The following is a 17,767-nucleotide window of genomic DNA, read 5'->3' as shown; positions in this document are numbered from 1 at the left end:
AAGTTACCAGGCAAATTAACCAAGAGGGGCGAGATTCACTGGGAATCAAAACACACCAAAAAACAAGATCGCACACCCTCTTGTGCCACCGGGTCCAAGAACCTTGCCAACCAGTGGTTTATTTCTGTTGTCATTACTCCTTCCCTCATCATGAGATGATTGGAGGATTCATTTCTGGAAAAAAATAGGAGCCCTAGGTAAAAAGGTTTTTGAATTTGGGGACCCCAACAAAATGACCAGGCACCCATGTGGTCGTCCTACAGTGAAAGCCAGCTGTTGGAAAGCCCACTCCTATGCATAAAGTTTCCAGTCAGCTTCTTAATGCACAGTTCTTAAGTGTCCGTGGATAATGAAGGAAGACCTCCAAACCAAACAGAAACAAAAGAATGCAGTAGAAAATTTAGACAGTGCAGTGAGCATAAGAAAACTTAAAAATATAATTACTCTTGGAGGTCATGGAAAATATAGCATTCTAAAACAAGGAAAAATGCTGTTAAAACAAGTAAGGGAGAGTTCTATGGGGCATGTTTCAGGATATGTTGTTAATGGAAAGAGAAAAAGATGCAAAAAAGTAGATGGTGTGTTACTTTTTGCAGGAAGGATGGGGGAAAGAACAAATGTATATTTACTTATTCCTGCAAAAAGAAACTTATGGAGGATAAACTAGAAACTAAAGAAATTGGCTACCTACAGGGTGGGGAGAGAAAAGGGATAGAAGAGATAGGAGAGAGAACAAGACTTTCCTGATTATACTTTTTATATTATTTTTACATTTGAACCATGCTAATGCTTTCATATATTCAAAGTTTAAAAAGCAACAAGGATGGGGAAGAACAAAAACTGAATACAATCAGAAAGAAATGAAAATAATTGCATACACAGGAAGCGGGTCTAGGGTGGCAGCACAGTACAGTGAGCTCGCCTTCTCCCGCGGACACACTGAATGTACGCCTGTGTTTACAGCAGTTCCTCCTGAGACAACTGAGGGCCAATTAAACAGCTTCTGTACAACAAATGAGAGAGAGACCACACACAGAAGGTTGGGGAACCGTGAGACTTCTCTAGGATCTAAGGAAACTCTCCAGGATAGGAGGCATCTTTGAGTGCCATTGTTTTCCGCTCCCTCCACTTGGATAAGGCAGGCAGGAACTCTATCCATGTGCTCTGACTGACCTACAAGGCCACCTTAGTGCATTCCTGGCCAACCTACCCAGAGCTGGCTCCAGCAGTAACAACAGAGTGCTTTCACTTGCATACACAGCCCTACCCTTGACCTGGAGCTTGATTCAGCGGGTCCAACAGGGTACTGCGGTACTCGCACTGGGACGCTGCTTTGTACGCCCACAGGGCTGCCCCGTCATGACTCCATTCAGTGGGCAAACAGCTAGAACAACAGGGAGCTACCACACATGTGTGCACACCAGGCTGCCCTGCCCCTAACCCGCTCCTTCTGGCCAGGCTGCAACGCTGGTGCCACACACGCCTGGCCCAACTTGAACCAGCCTACCAAAACCAACCTGCACCCAGTCTACACAGAGGCCACTTCTACAGAAGACCACTTTTTCAAGATTGGGAGAGATACCTATCTCACCTATATTATAGGAACGAACAGAGGAAGTCAAACAAAATAAGACAAAGTGTTATGCTCCAAAGGAAGGAACAAGAATAAGACCGAGAAAAAAAAAATCCTAATGAAATTGAGATAAGTAATTCCCTTATAAAGAGTTCAAAGAAATGGCTATAAGGATGTTCAACAAACTTGAGAGTACGATAGAGAAACTCAGAACTTGAGCAGAGAGTTAGGAAATATAATAAAGAACCAATCAGAGATAGAGAATACAATAACTGAAATGAAAAATACACTACAAAGAATTGACAGCAGATTTAATACAGAAGAACAGATTAGTGACCTGGAGACAGAATAGTGGAAATCACCCAATGAAAATAGCAAAAAGAAAAATAATTTTCAAAAATAAGTGTAGTATAAGGGACCTTTGTGACGACATCAAGCACATTAGCATTCATATTATAGGGATACCAGGAGAAGAGAGAAAAGGGAGGAGAGAGTATATTTGAAGAAATAATGGCTGAAAAAAGTCCCAATCTGGTGAAGGAAACATATTCAGGTCCCAGAAGCACAAAGAGTTCCAAACAAGATGATTGATCCCAAAGAGGCCCACACCGAGACATTTTGTAATTAAAGTGGCAGAATTTAAGGGTAAAGAGATAGTCTTGAAGGCAGCAGGGAAAACAAGTCACATACAAGGGAAACCCCGAAAGTCTGTCAGCTAATTTCTCAGCAGTAACTTTACAGGCCAGAAGGGAATGTCAGGGAATGGTTAAAGTGCTGAAAGAAAGGAACTTACAACCTAGAAATACTATACCTAGCAAAGTTATTGTTATAATTGAAGGAGAGAGAGTTTTCCAGACAGGCAAAAACAAGGGAGTTCATCACCGCTAAACCGGCTTTACAAGTAATCTTAAAGGGTTTTTATTCAGAAAAGGTCATAACCTGAAATAAGAAACTATAAGAAAGAAAAAATCTGACAGGTAAAAGCAAGTAGAGAATTAACAGTGAATCAGCCACTTAAAAAGCTAATATAACAGTTAAAAGACAAAAGTAGCAAATTAACAACTACAAAAAATAATTAGGATACACAAAACAAAAAGATATACAATATGATATCAATAACATAATTGGTGGAGTGGGGAATAAAATGCTGGTGCTTTTAGGATGTGTTTGAACTTCAATGCTTATGACCTTAAAATAGACTGTATAGATATAGATGGGATGAATGAATATCATCTTGGTGAATGATTTATCCTATTAGATGTTGATATCCAAAATATATAAGGAGCTCATCCAACTCCATAACAAAAATAACCCAATCAAAATGGTGAGTGGACATGAGACATTTCTCCAAAGAAGACATAGAGATGGCCAACAGACATATGAAAACATGCTTAACATCACTAATCATTAAGGAAATGCAAATTAAAACCACAATGAGAAATCACCTCACACCTGTCAGAATGGGTATTATCAAAAAGTCAACCATTAACAAGTGTCATCAATGACATGGAGAAAAGGGAACCCTCATGCACTGTTGGTGGGATTATAAATAGGTGCATCCATTATGGAAAACAGTATCAAGATTTCTCAAAAAAATTAAAAATAGAACTATTATATGAACCAGCGATTCCACTCATGTAATAGACTGGAATCCAAGAAAAACAAATACTAATTCGATAAGATGTATGCATCCATATATTCACTTAGCATTATTTACAGTGGCCAAAATATGGACTCAGCCTAGGTGTCCATCAATAGATGAGTGAATAAAGATGTGATGTGTGTGTGTGTGTGTGTGTGTATACACACACATATACACAATTGGACACTAGTCAGCAATAGAAAAAGAATGAAATCTTGCCGTTTGCAACAACATGGATGGACCTAGAGGCTATCATGTTAAGTGACATAAGTCAGACAGAGAAAGACAAACGCTGTACGAGTTTACTTATGTATGAAATCTGAAGAAGCAAAGCAAATGAAAAAAAAACAAAACAAAACAAAGACAAACTCATAGAAACAGAAAACTGATAGTTGCCCAGTGAAAAGGTATTAAAAGAAAACTAACTGCGTAACACACTGTAACATAACCATGCAGTAGAAAAATTAGAATTAACTTTTAATTATATTATTCTGATTATTTACTGTAGTGGAATATATGGACATAAATAACTCTAAATATGGGAGTGGCCATTTTGAAACTTTAGTGTGTATTGCAAGACTGAGCACATGAGTAAATATTTTAATGTTGTTTGGAAACAGGTTTTACTTGATAGGAGAAAGATACAAATTCAGAATAGGAGAAAAAGAGGAGGACCCTTGTGATATTATATTGGGACAGAATTATTAATATGAATTTATGATTTAAAAAATTTCCTTACCCTATTTACTAAAATGGCCTAGAAGCAGTGAAATCAGTAGCAGTGAATAACACTAGCAAATAGGTCTTGGGCACTAAATACCATTTCTTATTAAAAGGAATCAAGACTCCTTAGAGAAATGAATGGCTGATTTTTTTTTTTTTAATCCTAGAATGACTCTTTATTACATGAGTCTAGTTTTTTTTTTTTTAACATGCCAGAAAGGAGGGAGGAGGATATATTTCCCTTTCCGGGCCTTAATTTTCCTCAGATAGAACTCCAGCTCCTTGCCTTCTAATATGTAGCCATCTGCTCGGCCACACTGGTCTTGAAGTGATGCATGCAAGAAGCTTGCCCTGCTGGAACTGCTCTTCCAGAAGACTGCTGATTTTGGCGTTCTTTTTCCTTTCATCATATTTCTTCTGAATTTTCTTTGATCATTTTTTTTAAATCTCTTCCTCTTCAAGAGTCAGCTTGGCCCCCTTCTTGCAGCCCAGGGACAGTGCATAGTGGGACTCCTACCACTGTCGGTACAGTGTGCTGTCAGTGAGCACGACGCAGTTCTTTACCAGGGTCTTGGTTCAGAACCAACAAGTTCGTTGTTGGATGCATTGTAGACAACATCAATAATCCTTGTTTTGCACATAGAACACTTCTGAGCCCCAGGAGAAGTTGCCCACGTCCAGCCTCAAGGCTCGGTACTTCTTGTTGCACCCGAACTGTGTGTATGCGCTGGGGGCCAACCTTAGTGTTGGCCGCAGGGCGCCCCAGCTCATATTTTCACTTCTGGTGGTAGGGCTTCCTCTTGCCCCCCAGTCTTGCGGCGCTTGTGACAGTTGTCCCGAGAGATGCCCATGGCTTGGCACCAGCTAGAAAGAGCTGATTCTATCTTTGAGGCAGTGAAAATAATGAAGATATATAACAAGGATACAGGAACCATTTTGAATGAGTTCTCACTGGCCAAATGTAGGGTAGTTTGAACATCAAAAAGAATAATGATACTAATGAATTACAACATAATAAATAAAAACTAAAGTATAGTTCCATAGTAATACTTTAAAGAAAAGTATCATGGGGAAAGGGAAAGGTCCTTTTTAAGAAGAATGCTAACTAATACATGTTGAAAAGGTGATAAATTTAGAAAAATCACATTTTTCAACAACCATTGTAATGATTGATTTAGGTGAAGATCATCACTGGTTGCTAAAACTATATGGTGAAAAAGTATTGGGGAATAGAATATTCACACAGTTTAAAAATGTAACCTATAGATTAATTATTAATTACAAAGAGAATACCTTTAAAGTAGAGATCTGGTAGACACTACCTTAACCAAGTGATGAAACAATTTTATTAATCGTGGAGCAAATTGACACCATTTACCTCCTGAGATGATGCACAGAGGACATCATCACTTATACTGTATTTCTACCAAAAATATTTAGTTTGGATCTAATAATCAGGAACAGCTAGACAAATACAATCCGAAGGGCACTCTTTAAATAAACAAGCCTGGATATTTTATAGATGTCAGTGTCATATACACACCTGCAAAGACTAAGATAGTTATAAATCCAATGTGTGGATCCTGATTAAATCCTGGATGGAAAAAAAAAAAAATATATATATATATATATATATATATATATATATAAAAAGAACATTATTGGGCTCTCGGAACCAAGATGGCGGCGTAGGTAGACACACTGCGCCTTCTCGCACAACCAGAACTGACAGAGAATCGAACGGCAAGGAAGTCCAGCACCAAGGAAATAAAAAATAAACATTCATCCAGACTGGTAGGAGGGGCGGAGACGGGCACCGGGGTGGAGAGGACTCGCGTGGCTGTGGCGGGACTGAGACTGGTGGAGTGTGGGACAAATGGCGCAGGCAGTCCGAGCACTAGCAGACCCTGCGGCCCCACATTTGCACAGATAAACCGAGAGGGCCGGACTCAGAGTGGCAGAGAGTGGGGCAGGCAGAGTGGCGGGTAGCACCCCGCGGCACCACATTCGCCCACAGATAAACCAGACGAACGGCGGGCATCGAAGCAGACCGTGCAACCCAGGGCTCCAGCTCAGGGAAATAAAGCCTCAAACCTCTGGTTGAAAGCGCCCGTGGGGGTTGGGGCGGCAGCAGGAGAGACTCCCAGCCTCACAGGAGAGGTCACTGGAGAGACCCACAGGGGCCTAGAGTGTGCACAGGCCCACTTACTCGGGAACCAGCACCAGAGTGGCCCAGTTTGATTGTGGGTATCGGAGTGAAAGATTGAAATCCGGAGGAGAGTGAGGCAGGCGCCATTGCTCCCACTCGGCCCCTCCCCCACGTACAGCGTCACAGCGCAGCGACCAGCATTACCCCACCCCGGTGAACACCTAAGGCTCCGCCCCTTAAAGTAAAAGACGTGCCAAGACAAACAAACAAACAAGGAAACAAACAAAAAATGGCCCAAATGACAGAACACTTCAAAGCTCCAGAAAAAATACAACTAAGCGACGAAGAGATAGCCAACCTATCGGATGCACAGTTCAAAGCACTGGTTATCAATATGCTCACAGACTTGGTTGAATCTGTTCGAAAAACAGATGAAAAAATGAAGCCTATGCTAAGAGAAACAAAGGAAAATGTACAGGGAACCAATAGTGATGAGAAGGAAACTGGGACTCAAATCAATGGTATGGACCAGAAGGAAGAAACAAACATCCAACCAGAAAAGAATGAAGAAACAAGAACTTGGAAAAATGAGGAGAGGTTTAGGAACCTCCAGGACACCTTGAAACGTTCGAACATCCGAATTATAGGGGTGCCAGAAGGAGAAGAGGAAGAACAAAAAAATTGAAAACTTATTTGAACAAATAATGGGGAACTTCCCCGATCTGGCAAAGGAAATAGACTTCCAGGAAGTCCAGGAAGCTCAGAGAGTCCCAAAGAAGCTGGACCCAAGGAGGAACACAACAAGGCACATCATAATTACATTCCCCAAGATTAAACGCAAGGACCTACATCCAAGATTACTGTATCCAGCAAAGCTATCATTTAGAATGGAAGGGAAGATAAAGTGCTTCTCAGATAAGGTCAAGTTAAAGAAGCTCATCATCACCAAACCCTTATTATATGAAATGTTAAAGGGAGTTACCTAAGAAAAAGAAGATCAAAAATAGGAACAGTAAAAATGACAGCAAACTCACAGTTATTAACGACCACACCTAAAACAAAAACAAGAGCAAACTAGGCAAACAACTAGAACATGAGGGTTGTCGATAGGGGAGTGGGAGGGGGAGAGGGGGGGTAAAGGTACAGAGAATAAGTAGCATAGGTGATAGGTGGAAAATAGACAGGGGGAGGGTAAAAATAGTGTAGGAAATGTAGAAGCCAAAGAACTTATAAGTATGACCCATGGACATGAACTATGGGGGGGGAATGTGGGAGGGAGGGGTTGGGCAGGATGGAGTGGAGTGGGGGGGGAAATGGGACAACTGTAATAGCATAATCAATAAATATATTTAAAACAAAACAAAAAAGAACATTATTGGACTGCCGGTCAAGATGGAGGTGTAAATAAACACAGCTCACCTCATCACACAACCACAGCAAAAATTACAACTAAATTACAAAACAACTCTCACCCAGAATTGTCAGAAAATTGAACTATAGGGAAGTCTGCCAACCAAGGAATTGAAGGAATCACATTCATCCAGAAGGGTGGGAAGGGGGAAAACAGAATAGGTGATCCCACACCTGCGTGTAGTGGATGACAATCAGGAAGGATACTTTAAAATTTAGGGATCCCACCCCACACCAGAACACCCAGCCCAGGGTTCCAGTGCCAGGAAGTTAAGTCCCCATAACTTCTGGCTGCAAAAACCAGTGGGGGTTGGGGTAGCAGAAGAAACTGCAGGATTCTCAGGAGTCTCCTCTTAAAGGGCCCACATTGGTCTTAGGACTTATGAAATACTCCCTCTGGGCTCCAGTAGCCACACAGCCGCTGGAAGGGCACCAGTGGCACACAGGGAGAAACAAGTATGTGGCATCAGGTGAGTGCCAGGTGACAGCTTCCTCCTGGAAAAAACTCCAGAGGCCAGGCAGCAACATTGTTCCTTCTGAGCCCTCCCCAACACAGAGACACAGAGCAGCCACACCATATCTGAGATTCCACCAACCTGGTTCACATGGGTTGACCCACCCTGATGATTACCTAAAGCCCCACCCCATCCAACCTACCAGTGCCCTTTTCTACAATAGGCTACTCTATTAGGACAGGGAGTCAAAGCATCTCTACCTAATACAAAGAAACACACACAGGGAGGCTGCCAAAATGAGGAAACAAAGAAACACGACCTAAATGAAAGAACAGAACAAAATCCAGAAAAAGAACTAAACAAAATGGAGATGAGCAATCAGATGCAGAGTTCAAAACACTGGTTATAAGGATGCTCAAGGAACTCACTGGGTACGTCAACAGCATAAAAAAGACCCATGCAGAAATGAAGGTTACACTAAGTGAAATAATGAAAAATTTACAGGGAATCAACAGTGGTATGATGAAGTCGAGAATCAAATCAATGATTTGGAACATAAGGAAGAAAAAAATCAGAACAAGAAGAAACATCAAAAGAAACTAGAATAGGCTAAGGAGCCTCTGGGACAATGTCAAATGTACCAACATTTGAATCATAGGGGTGCCGGAAGGAGAAGAGAAAGCAAGAAATTGAAAATGTATTTGAAAAATAATGAAAGAAAACTTCCCTAATTTGGTGAAGGAAATAGACATACAAGTCCAGGGAGCACAGAGAGTCCCAAACAAGATGGATGCAGACAGGAACACACCGAGACACAGCATAATTAAAATGCCAAAGGTTAAAGATAGAGAGAGAATCTTAAAAGCAGCAAGAGAAAGACAGAGTTACCTACAAAGGAATTCTCATAAGACTGACAGCTAATTTCTCAAAAGAAACTTTGAAGGCTAGAAGGGACTGGCAAGAAGTATTCAAAGTGATGAAAGCAAGGACCTACAACCTAGATTACTCTGTCCAGCAAAGCTATTATTTAGAATGGAAGGGCAGATAAAGTGCTTCTCAGACAAGGTCAAGTTAAAGGAGTTCATCATCACCATGCTCTTATTATATGAAATGTTAAAGGGGCTTATTTAAGAAGATCATAACTATGAACATTAAAATGGCAATAATTTCACAACTATCAACAATTGAATCTAAAAAGCAAATGAAGCAAACAAGCAGAACAGAAACAATCTTAGATATGGAGATAATTTGGAGGGTTGTCAGTTGGGAGGAGGAGGGGAAGAATGGGGGAAAAGGTGCAGAGATTGATAAGTACAAATTAGTAGATACAGAAAAGACAGGGGGATGTTAAGAACAGTATAGGAAATGGAGGAGCCAAAGAACTAATAGGCATGACCCATGGGCATGAAGTAAGGAGGGGGCTGATTGCCAGAGGGAATGGGAGATGCCCAGTGGAGGGTGGCAAAGGGTGAAAATTGGGACAACTGTAGTAGTATAAACAATAAACTATATTTTAAGAAATCTGGATATAGACTATATGTTATATGTATTTCTTTGGTGTGATACAGTTATATTCCAGCCATATAGGAGAATAGACCTAATTTTAGGAGGTCCATGTTAGGGAAGTATTTAGCATTGACATGTAGTGATATATGTAACTCATCTTCAGATAATTCATCAAAAATACTGTAAATTTAGAGATAGGATAAAGTAAGAGAAAGCAAATGTGGGAATATTCACAATTGCTAAACTAGGAGAACTATATGTGCACCTTCATTGTTATTCTTGCAACACACAAAAATTAAAAATGAAGGTGATAAATAAATATGTAAATGAACAACCAGAGTACAAGAGATTTTGGAGATGAAAAATGTCACTGCTGAAATAAAGTCCAGGAAATTTCCAGAGAGTAGAACAAAAAGAGAGAGACAATAAAGAAAGACAAATACCATATGATCTCACCTGTAAAGGGAACCTAATCAACAAAACAAACAAGCAAGCAAAATACAACCAGAGACATTGAAATAAAGAACAAACTGACAGTAACCAGGGGAGGGGGATAATGGGGGGCCGTCAAGGAACATGTATGAAGGACATACGGATAAAACCAAAGGGGGTGAATTCGAGGGTGGGAGGCAGGGATGGGTGGGGTGGGGGGCATGGTGGGGTGAAAATGGAGACAATTGTACTTGAACAACAATTTAAAAAAAGAAAATGATAGAATTAGTCTGAGAGGTCCAACTTCTCACTAATGGTAGTTATAGAGAGGATCAGAAAAATGGGCGGGAATCATCAAAGAAATAATAACCCAATATGTCCAAAACTTCAGAGAATGAATTTCCATTTACAAAATACCTACCAAGTAACCACTGCAATGAATGAAAAGGAAAAGACACCAAGACATAGTATCATAAAATTTCAAAATTTAGAATAAAGAAAAAACCCTAAAAGCCATGAGAGGAATATCTCTGGGGGTGCTGGAGAGTTGAACTAAATGATTTCCTAATATAGTTGATTATGAGAAAAGTAGTGTTCAGTCAGGTTTTTTAATTCTGGGATAAAGTTTAGAGAGAACTAAGTAAGTGAAAAAACAAGGTAGTTTCTATATCCAGGAAGACTGAAAAATCGTATAGAAAAAATATATAAATCATAGTACTTACTTGACTCAATATGTAATACTTACATAGTCATAATAAGATAAACATTGCATATTAACTTAAACAACATCTATGATATAACCAGTTATTAGGAGACTGAAGAAGGAGGCAGCGGGAAGGTGAGATGCTATAAGACTGTTGAATCTCATATGTGTGTGTATGTGTGATACGTATATACATATATACAGACAGTCCCAACTTACGATGGATCAACTTACAATTTTTCACCTTCACAATGGTGCACAAGTTATGTGCACTCCGTAGAAACCATACTTGAACTATGAATTTTGATCTTATCCTGAGCTAGTGACAGGCATGCCATCATGAGGGTGAGCAGCCAGTGCTCCATAGTGTATTATGTTGCCTGTTCTTTTGGATACTGTGTTCTGAGCGTGTGTAAGGTGGGTAGGCTAAGCTGTGGTGTTTGGTTGGTTAGGTATATTAAATGCATTTTTGAATTACAATATTTTAAACTTAGAATGGGGTTCTCAGGACATAACCCCATTGTAACTTGAAAACCATTTGTGTGTATCTGTGTACATGTGTGTATATGTGTGTGTGAATACAGGAAGAAGTAGCTATGACTTTGGGCTAGGAAGGAGATACTCGTGTGCAGAGAAGGCGGGAAAAGACTGTTCTTTTTATTACAAGCTTTGCAATATTACTTGACTTTTTAAGCTGTGTACATTTGTGCTTTAATACAAATATAATTTAAAATATATTCTATACAGTTCATTGTAGGCAAAATTATTTGTGATTTGCTTCCTTGATGTTTCCATAAAAATAATTTCATTTATGCTAATAGGTTTTGATGATGTTTTCATTGAGGATTTTTTTTTTACAGTGATAAATGGAAAAGTATAAAATAATGAAATCCATAGATAGTTTTGTGCCAATGAAGTGGTCTCTACATACCAAGATTGAGAACTACATTCTTTAGGGTCCGGGGAAATTGAAATAGCTGAGCAAAATAGTTCTTTCTTAGACTGCCCAGCCAGCAATCAAAGAGGAGCCTTAAGTTGACCACTCAGAAGTGCGCACAAATTTTGGTTATTTTGCTTAACGATGTATTTGTAAAGGTCCTATCACCAGGAATATCGGTAAAAGTGACAGAATTCCTTTTGTCTGTCAGCATGTTTTAAGAGTAGCTGTCAAGAGACCAATTAATTATAAATAAGAGTTTGGAATCTGTACCAAATCTCTGCAAGGTTAAGTTAATAGCCATTGTTAACAAAAATAGCTACTGGAGAAATGGAACTTTTCCTGGAGAAATCTTTTTTATTTCAAAGTACACATAAGGATTGGGGGATATTATTTTTAATTCTTTTAAATCTCTGTATAAATAACAGTGATTTTGATTTAAATATTTATTGATTATAGAAAATACCACCTTTTAAAATTTTACATTCTTTTTCTGCCCTTCGAAATGTAAAATTAAACATTAACATTTTATTTGCTTTAAGTGAAACAGTTTACGTTACGTGGAATTTTATAGCTCTTTGTTTGTTCACTGAACTGATAGCTCACCAGTGAAGAAACCATATTCCTACCTCGAAGGTTCCCACTTATACTATGGGTGAGGAATTGGGACAAGTATTTTAATGAATGCAAATCTTTCAAAACCCTTAAACCCTTAGTTAGAAAATATTATGATGTATTTTCAGTTATTTTGCTGGTTTTATGGCCTTTCTCTATATTTCTCTTGTTTTTGCTCTTTTAGGGTAAAGTAGCTGAACGTGGTACGCACCATGGTTTGCTTGCTAAGCCTGGCAGTATCTACTCAGAAATGTGGCACACACAGAGCAGCTACGTGCAGGGCCCTGATAACCCCAAGTGGCAAGCGAAGAAAGAAAATCTGTCCAAAGAAGAGGAAAGGAAGAAACTACAAGAAGAAATTGTGAACAGTGTGAAGGGCTGTGGAAACTGTTCCTGCTAAGTCACATGAAACATTTTCTTTTTTGACTATACATTTGCACTGAAGCAAAATTGTTTTATTCAGAAAATTATATATTCCCATTATCTGTATTCCTCCTTCTAGATAAGACTTATTTGAAAGGTGATTTGAGTTTTATATCTTTCACAACCTAATTTAATGTGGTATCTGTTTATCCCCAAATTAGTTTCTTGTTACTGCCTTTGTTTTGCTCAAATCACAATTTTTGTTACTATTTGACTTTACCCCATTTGCATTTTGGAGGCTCAATAGTCATTGGATAATGGATCAGATTGGTTTCCAAATTTTGGTAGTTTTTAAAACCCTCTTTATGCTGACAATTTAGATAAAAAGTGTCTTCTTCTTCTTAAAATTAAAAAAAGAGACAGGTTCATTGTTTCTCTTCCTTGCCACCCCCACTGAAATACTTCAGTGATAGATATCTGTACTCATGTTTCTTTAAAAAATATTTACTACTATGTACCTTTTGAGGAAAAACCTAATTCTCATGTTAGTTAGGTAGCAAGTTCATCATTAACCAGCATTATAACTGTCATCCAGTGGTGAGAATTTTATTTTTTCCCACCCAAATGAGATACTGCTTTTGTCTTGGACAACATTTATATATTTCTCTTTAAAAACTTACAAACCCTGGTGTCATTTGTGACATATCATACTGGGAGTGATCTAAAAAGCTTAGGAAGTTAATTGCCTTTTCTGTTTCCATCTTAAATACACTGTCTTTGTTATCTGAAGTTATAAAAAGAAACAAATAAATGAGATGTGTGCACACATGTGTGAGCACACGGTCACACCTATAAATAGCGACATCCGCTTAAAAATTCTTAATGACCTTGAGATACATAGGAGACTGGAATCTGTATCGACACTTTAGAATTACTTTATCACAAGGTCTCCTCTTCATTTTTCAGTAATTTAATGAGTCCCTTTAAGCTTGGTATAACAAAAAGTAGCCCAAATGAAATATACAAGTTTTACCTGCTAGAAATAATTAATAAAATGTTGCTATATGTTCACTGAGAATGCTCCTCTCTTTTATAATTTGAATTTGCTTTAATTTGTTTGATAGTAATCATTCAGCTTGGAAAACTGTGTATCTCATGACTAACCACATGACTGTATATAATGAGGCTTTATTTCTCGGAAATGTTTTTAAAGTAGTTATTTTATTGGTTTATGGTTTTATTGTGTTTTAAATGATAATTTGTTATGGGTGACACAACTGTTTTCATCTGCTTTGTATTGTCATTTGTGGGTAGATCAGCTTATCTAACTAGAGCGTCCAGCTTTGTTCTATAAAGGCAGTTTGATAAGTGTCAGTAGCTTGAAACCAGTGTCTCACAGTCTTTGACACCAGGCTAAGTAATGCAGGATCTTGCTTTTGTTTTTTTTTTTAATGTAATCTTTTATTGTATTTTTCCCACTACCATTTAGTTCCCTTATACACCCTTTGCCTCAGCAACCACCACAGTGTTGTCCATGTCCATGAGTCCTTTTTCCTTTTTGTTAAATCAAGGATCTTTCTTTTGAAGCTGTAGTTAAGACTGAGATGCGTAATCACCTGCAAAATGGAGAGGGTTGGAGATTGGACATTTCTTACTCTGAAGCCATAGACATTGCTCTTGTGAAGGAAAAAAAAAAACCAATTCCTTTGAACAGATCAGCTGTATTGCTAGAAATGTGGTTAGTCTAGATAGAAGTTTTGTTTCTGTTAATTCCTTCTATATATTTCCAGTGATGCTGATAGACAGTGATTTAGCTTAGTTGTATAACCAAGCAGGCAAGAGTGAAGTAACCATTAGAAATACTCATTTTGAGTGTGAATAGTTGTATTCAAAGTGATTCTGCAATATGAGAGACATTATTCAAACAAAGATAGGAATATTTTTAGGGTGGGGATAGTTTCCCCCATAAGAGATTTAAACCTCTTTTTTTTTCATATGACTGGAGGTAGTTCCTAGACCATTGGGTCAGTGTGGTCATTAACCAGTATTTTCAACTAATAAAAAGTGACCTCAAACATACTGGTTTTGTAGCAATTATAACTAAGTTTTAAATATTTTTCTCTTAACTTCATCATATTAAGGTGATTCTGTACAGTGAAACAATAGACAAATTAAAATGAAAGAAAAGTTTTCTGAAGAAAGGGCAAGAACAAAGGGCCTTTAGTACAATTACTTTGCAGTATTACATAAAAGGATAAAGTATATATATACATTTCTAAATCAGCACTGCAACAAAGTTTTTAAAGTATTGTGATAAATAAGCTACAGTTTTGGAATATGTGCTGTTAAAATGGAGCAAGAGGATAGGGTTTAATCTTTTATATGTTGCTATTTTAAAGACTGCAAAATTTACTTTCTTCCTAAGGGAATTCCAGTTGACAAAAATTAAATTGAAACCAAGGTAATTTGGGATAAAAAAAAAAAACTGGACCAGATGTCTTCCTGGAGGTTTTTAACATAGAAATATCTTGGTGAGCACATATGCTCATTTTGAAATTGAGGGTCATTTCTTAGAATCGGAAAGAAACCTTAGCATTTGGACAAACTCAAAATATGCATTTGCTTTTCCTCTGCAGGGATTTGTACCTTTTGTGTACCTTAAGATCAATATTTTGCCTTTTCCCTTAGATACTGACAAAGCTCAGTGTGTAAGGATGGCTAATTCCAAAATATATTTTGCAACTTCTGGCCAAGATGGAGGCATAGGTAGATACACTTTGCCTCCTTGTACAACCAAAAGAAGGAAAACAACAAATTTAAAAACAAAAAATAACCAGAACTGCCAGAAAATCGAACTTACATACAAAGGAATTCCCATAAGACTATCAGCTGATTTCTCAAAAGAGACCTTACAGGCAAGAAGGTGCTGGAAAGAAGTATTCCAAGTCATGAAAGGCAAGGACCTACATCCAAGATTGCTCTATCCAGCAAAGCTATCATTTAGAATGGAAGGGCAGATAAAGTGCTTCCCAGATAAGGTCAAGTTAAAGGAGTTCATCATCACCAAGCCCTTATTACATGAAATGTTAAAGGGGCTTATTTAGAAAAAAGAAGATCAAAACTATGAACAATAAAATGACAACAAACTCACAACTAAGCCTACAAAAACAAAAACAAACTAAGCAAACAACTAGAACAGGAATAGAATCACAGAAATAGAGATCCCAAAGAGGGTTATCAGAGAGGAGGAGAAACGGGGAGAATAGGGGGAAAGGTACAGAGAATAAGAAGCATAAATGGTCGGTACAAAATAGACAGGGGGAGGGTAAGAACAGTATGGGAAATGGAGAAGGCAAAGAACTTATATGTACGACCCATGGACTTGGACTAAGGTCAAGGAATGCTGGTGGGAGGAGGGTACAGGGTGGAGGGGAAAAAAGGGGAGAAAAAAATGGGACGACTGTAATAGCATAATCAATAAAATATATTTTTTTAAAAAAGAAAAAATATCTCCTAGGTCCATCCATGTTGTTGCAAATGGTAAGATTTCGTTGTTTTGTATGGCCAATCAATAAAATATACTTAAAAAAACCCACAAAAATTATTTTGCTTTAAAGTCAAGATAGTTTTAAAGATTATATGATTCTTTGTTTCTGGATTACTTTGCCCATACTGCTGTCTTGCTCCCATACTTCCTAATTGCTGGATGTGTCGGTGAGTAGCAATTTTTGCCAGTGTATATTCATAATTCTTTTATTTTACCATGTGGCTATATCATATGACATTTGTTGTGGATTAGTAGTTGCAATCATTTAAATATGTTTGCAGTGGCAGCTTTCTTAAATTAAAGAAAGGTCCCTTTTCTCCCTGCTTTAAGTACAGTATATAGATTTTGAATGTAAATGGTAAGTTAAGTGGCAATATTAAGTTAAAGAAGCAGGTTGAAAGTGATTGGATAAGACAAAATTAGTTAAGACTTAGTAAGTAAGGCCCTTTATGACAGTTTACTGTTACAGCAGTATGGGCAGATAATCCGTACTAATAAACGGTACGTCTGTGTGATCAGCAATGGGTGTCCCAATGAAGCAACTTTCTTCTTCAATGCATAGGGAGAACTGATATTTTGTCATTCACACACTTAGAATAAGTACCGATAATTAATAGACATTCTGGGAGTATGGCCTTATAGCCTTGTGCAGAAGGTGAAAATTTGGAATGATTTGAGAAAGAAAGTAATTGCTTAAATAGCTCTTACTATGGGTTAAATGATAGGAAATTTTACTTCTTTCCCTTAGCATTGAGCTGTCATATTTTTTCTTATTAGAAATCAGAGAAAGGCAACTTTCTATGGCCCCCAGTTTCTCAGTTCTAATGATCAAGAAGGAAACCTTTGGGGTAGAGAAATGTCTTAACTGCAAACCATTCATTAAACCAGCATTTGGATTAGCTAGGGGCAGTTGAAATGAAGTATATGTTTTAATTACAAACCGGCTAAAACATTTTTGATTTTAAAAAGTCAGTGGATTTTTTCCATATTTCCTATTCTCAGTTGTAGTAGAATGTTTTTCACTGATTTCTTTCTATTCTATTTCATAAAATCACAGGATTTTGCAGTTGGAAGGAATTTGCAGGTCTTTTAATACAATCCTCATTCTACAAATGTGAAAACTGAACTTCAAAAGAAGTCACTGAGCTTGCTAGAGACCATGTTGGGATGAAAACCCTGATTCCTGACACCCAGTCCATTTCCCTTTGTTCGGGACCACACTTCCATTCAGAAGTTATGTTCAAACATACAATTGACCCTTGAACAGCACAATCTTTGTATAAGTGGACCCACACTCAGGACATCAGACTACAATGTGAGACAGACTTAAAAGCATTTGCCAATACATGCAACACAGGGCAATAGGTTTGCTAGTACAGAAAACGGCCAAACTGAGCCAAAATTTCTGTGATCCAGAGCTGACTCCTAGATACACAGGCTTAAAAATAAAAAATCACACTTACCTGTGGCAGCCTGGGAGACTATGAGTATGACCAAGGCTGTGCCTTCTCAGAACAGAAGGAACCACCAAGCTACAAGTCCCTGGCTGAACATCATTCAAAAGTAAACTCCCTGAAATGTTAGCGGCCTCCAAGCACACACACATCCAATGGTAAAGGGTAACAATCTTACTGACCAGGCCTGGCCAGTGTGGCTCAGTTGGTTGGAGTGTTGTCCCAGAAGGTCATGGGTTTGTTTCCGGGTCAGGGCAC

The 17,767-nt window shown here is 38.2% G+C and overlaps 1 protein-coding gene across 1 annotated transcript in view; it reads left to right on the top strand.

Moving 5' to 3' along the window:
* Window positions 1-16,101, top strand: part of ABCB7 (ATP binding cassette subfamily B member 7) — a 101,906-nt gene extending 85,805 nt beyond the window's left edge. The window contains exon 15 of the mRNA XM_024555277.4: window positions 12,330-16,101. Within this exon, the coding sequence (XP_024411045.1) occupies window positions 12,330-12,545 (216 nt within the window). The 3' untranslated portion in view covers window positions 12,546-16,101. The remainder of the gene's footprint in view (window positions 1-12,329) is intronic.
* Window positions 16,102-17,767: the final 1,666 nt, after the last annotated feature.

Source organism: Desmodus rotundus, chromosome X, assembly GCF_022682495.2.
Source record: "Desmodus rotundus isolate HL8 chromosome X, HLdesRot8A.1, whole genome shotgun sequence".
In the NCBI taxonomy this organism is placed as follows: Eukaryota; Metazoa; Chordata; class Mammalia; order Chiroptera; family Phyllostomidae; genus Desmodus; species Desmodus rotundus.
This window is presented reverse-complemented; position numbering and strand designations above follow the sequence as displayed.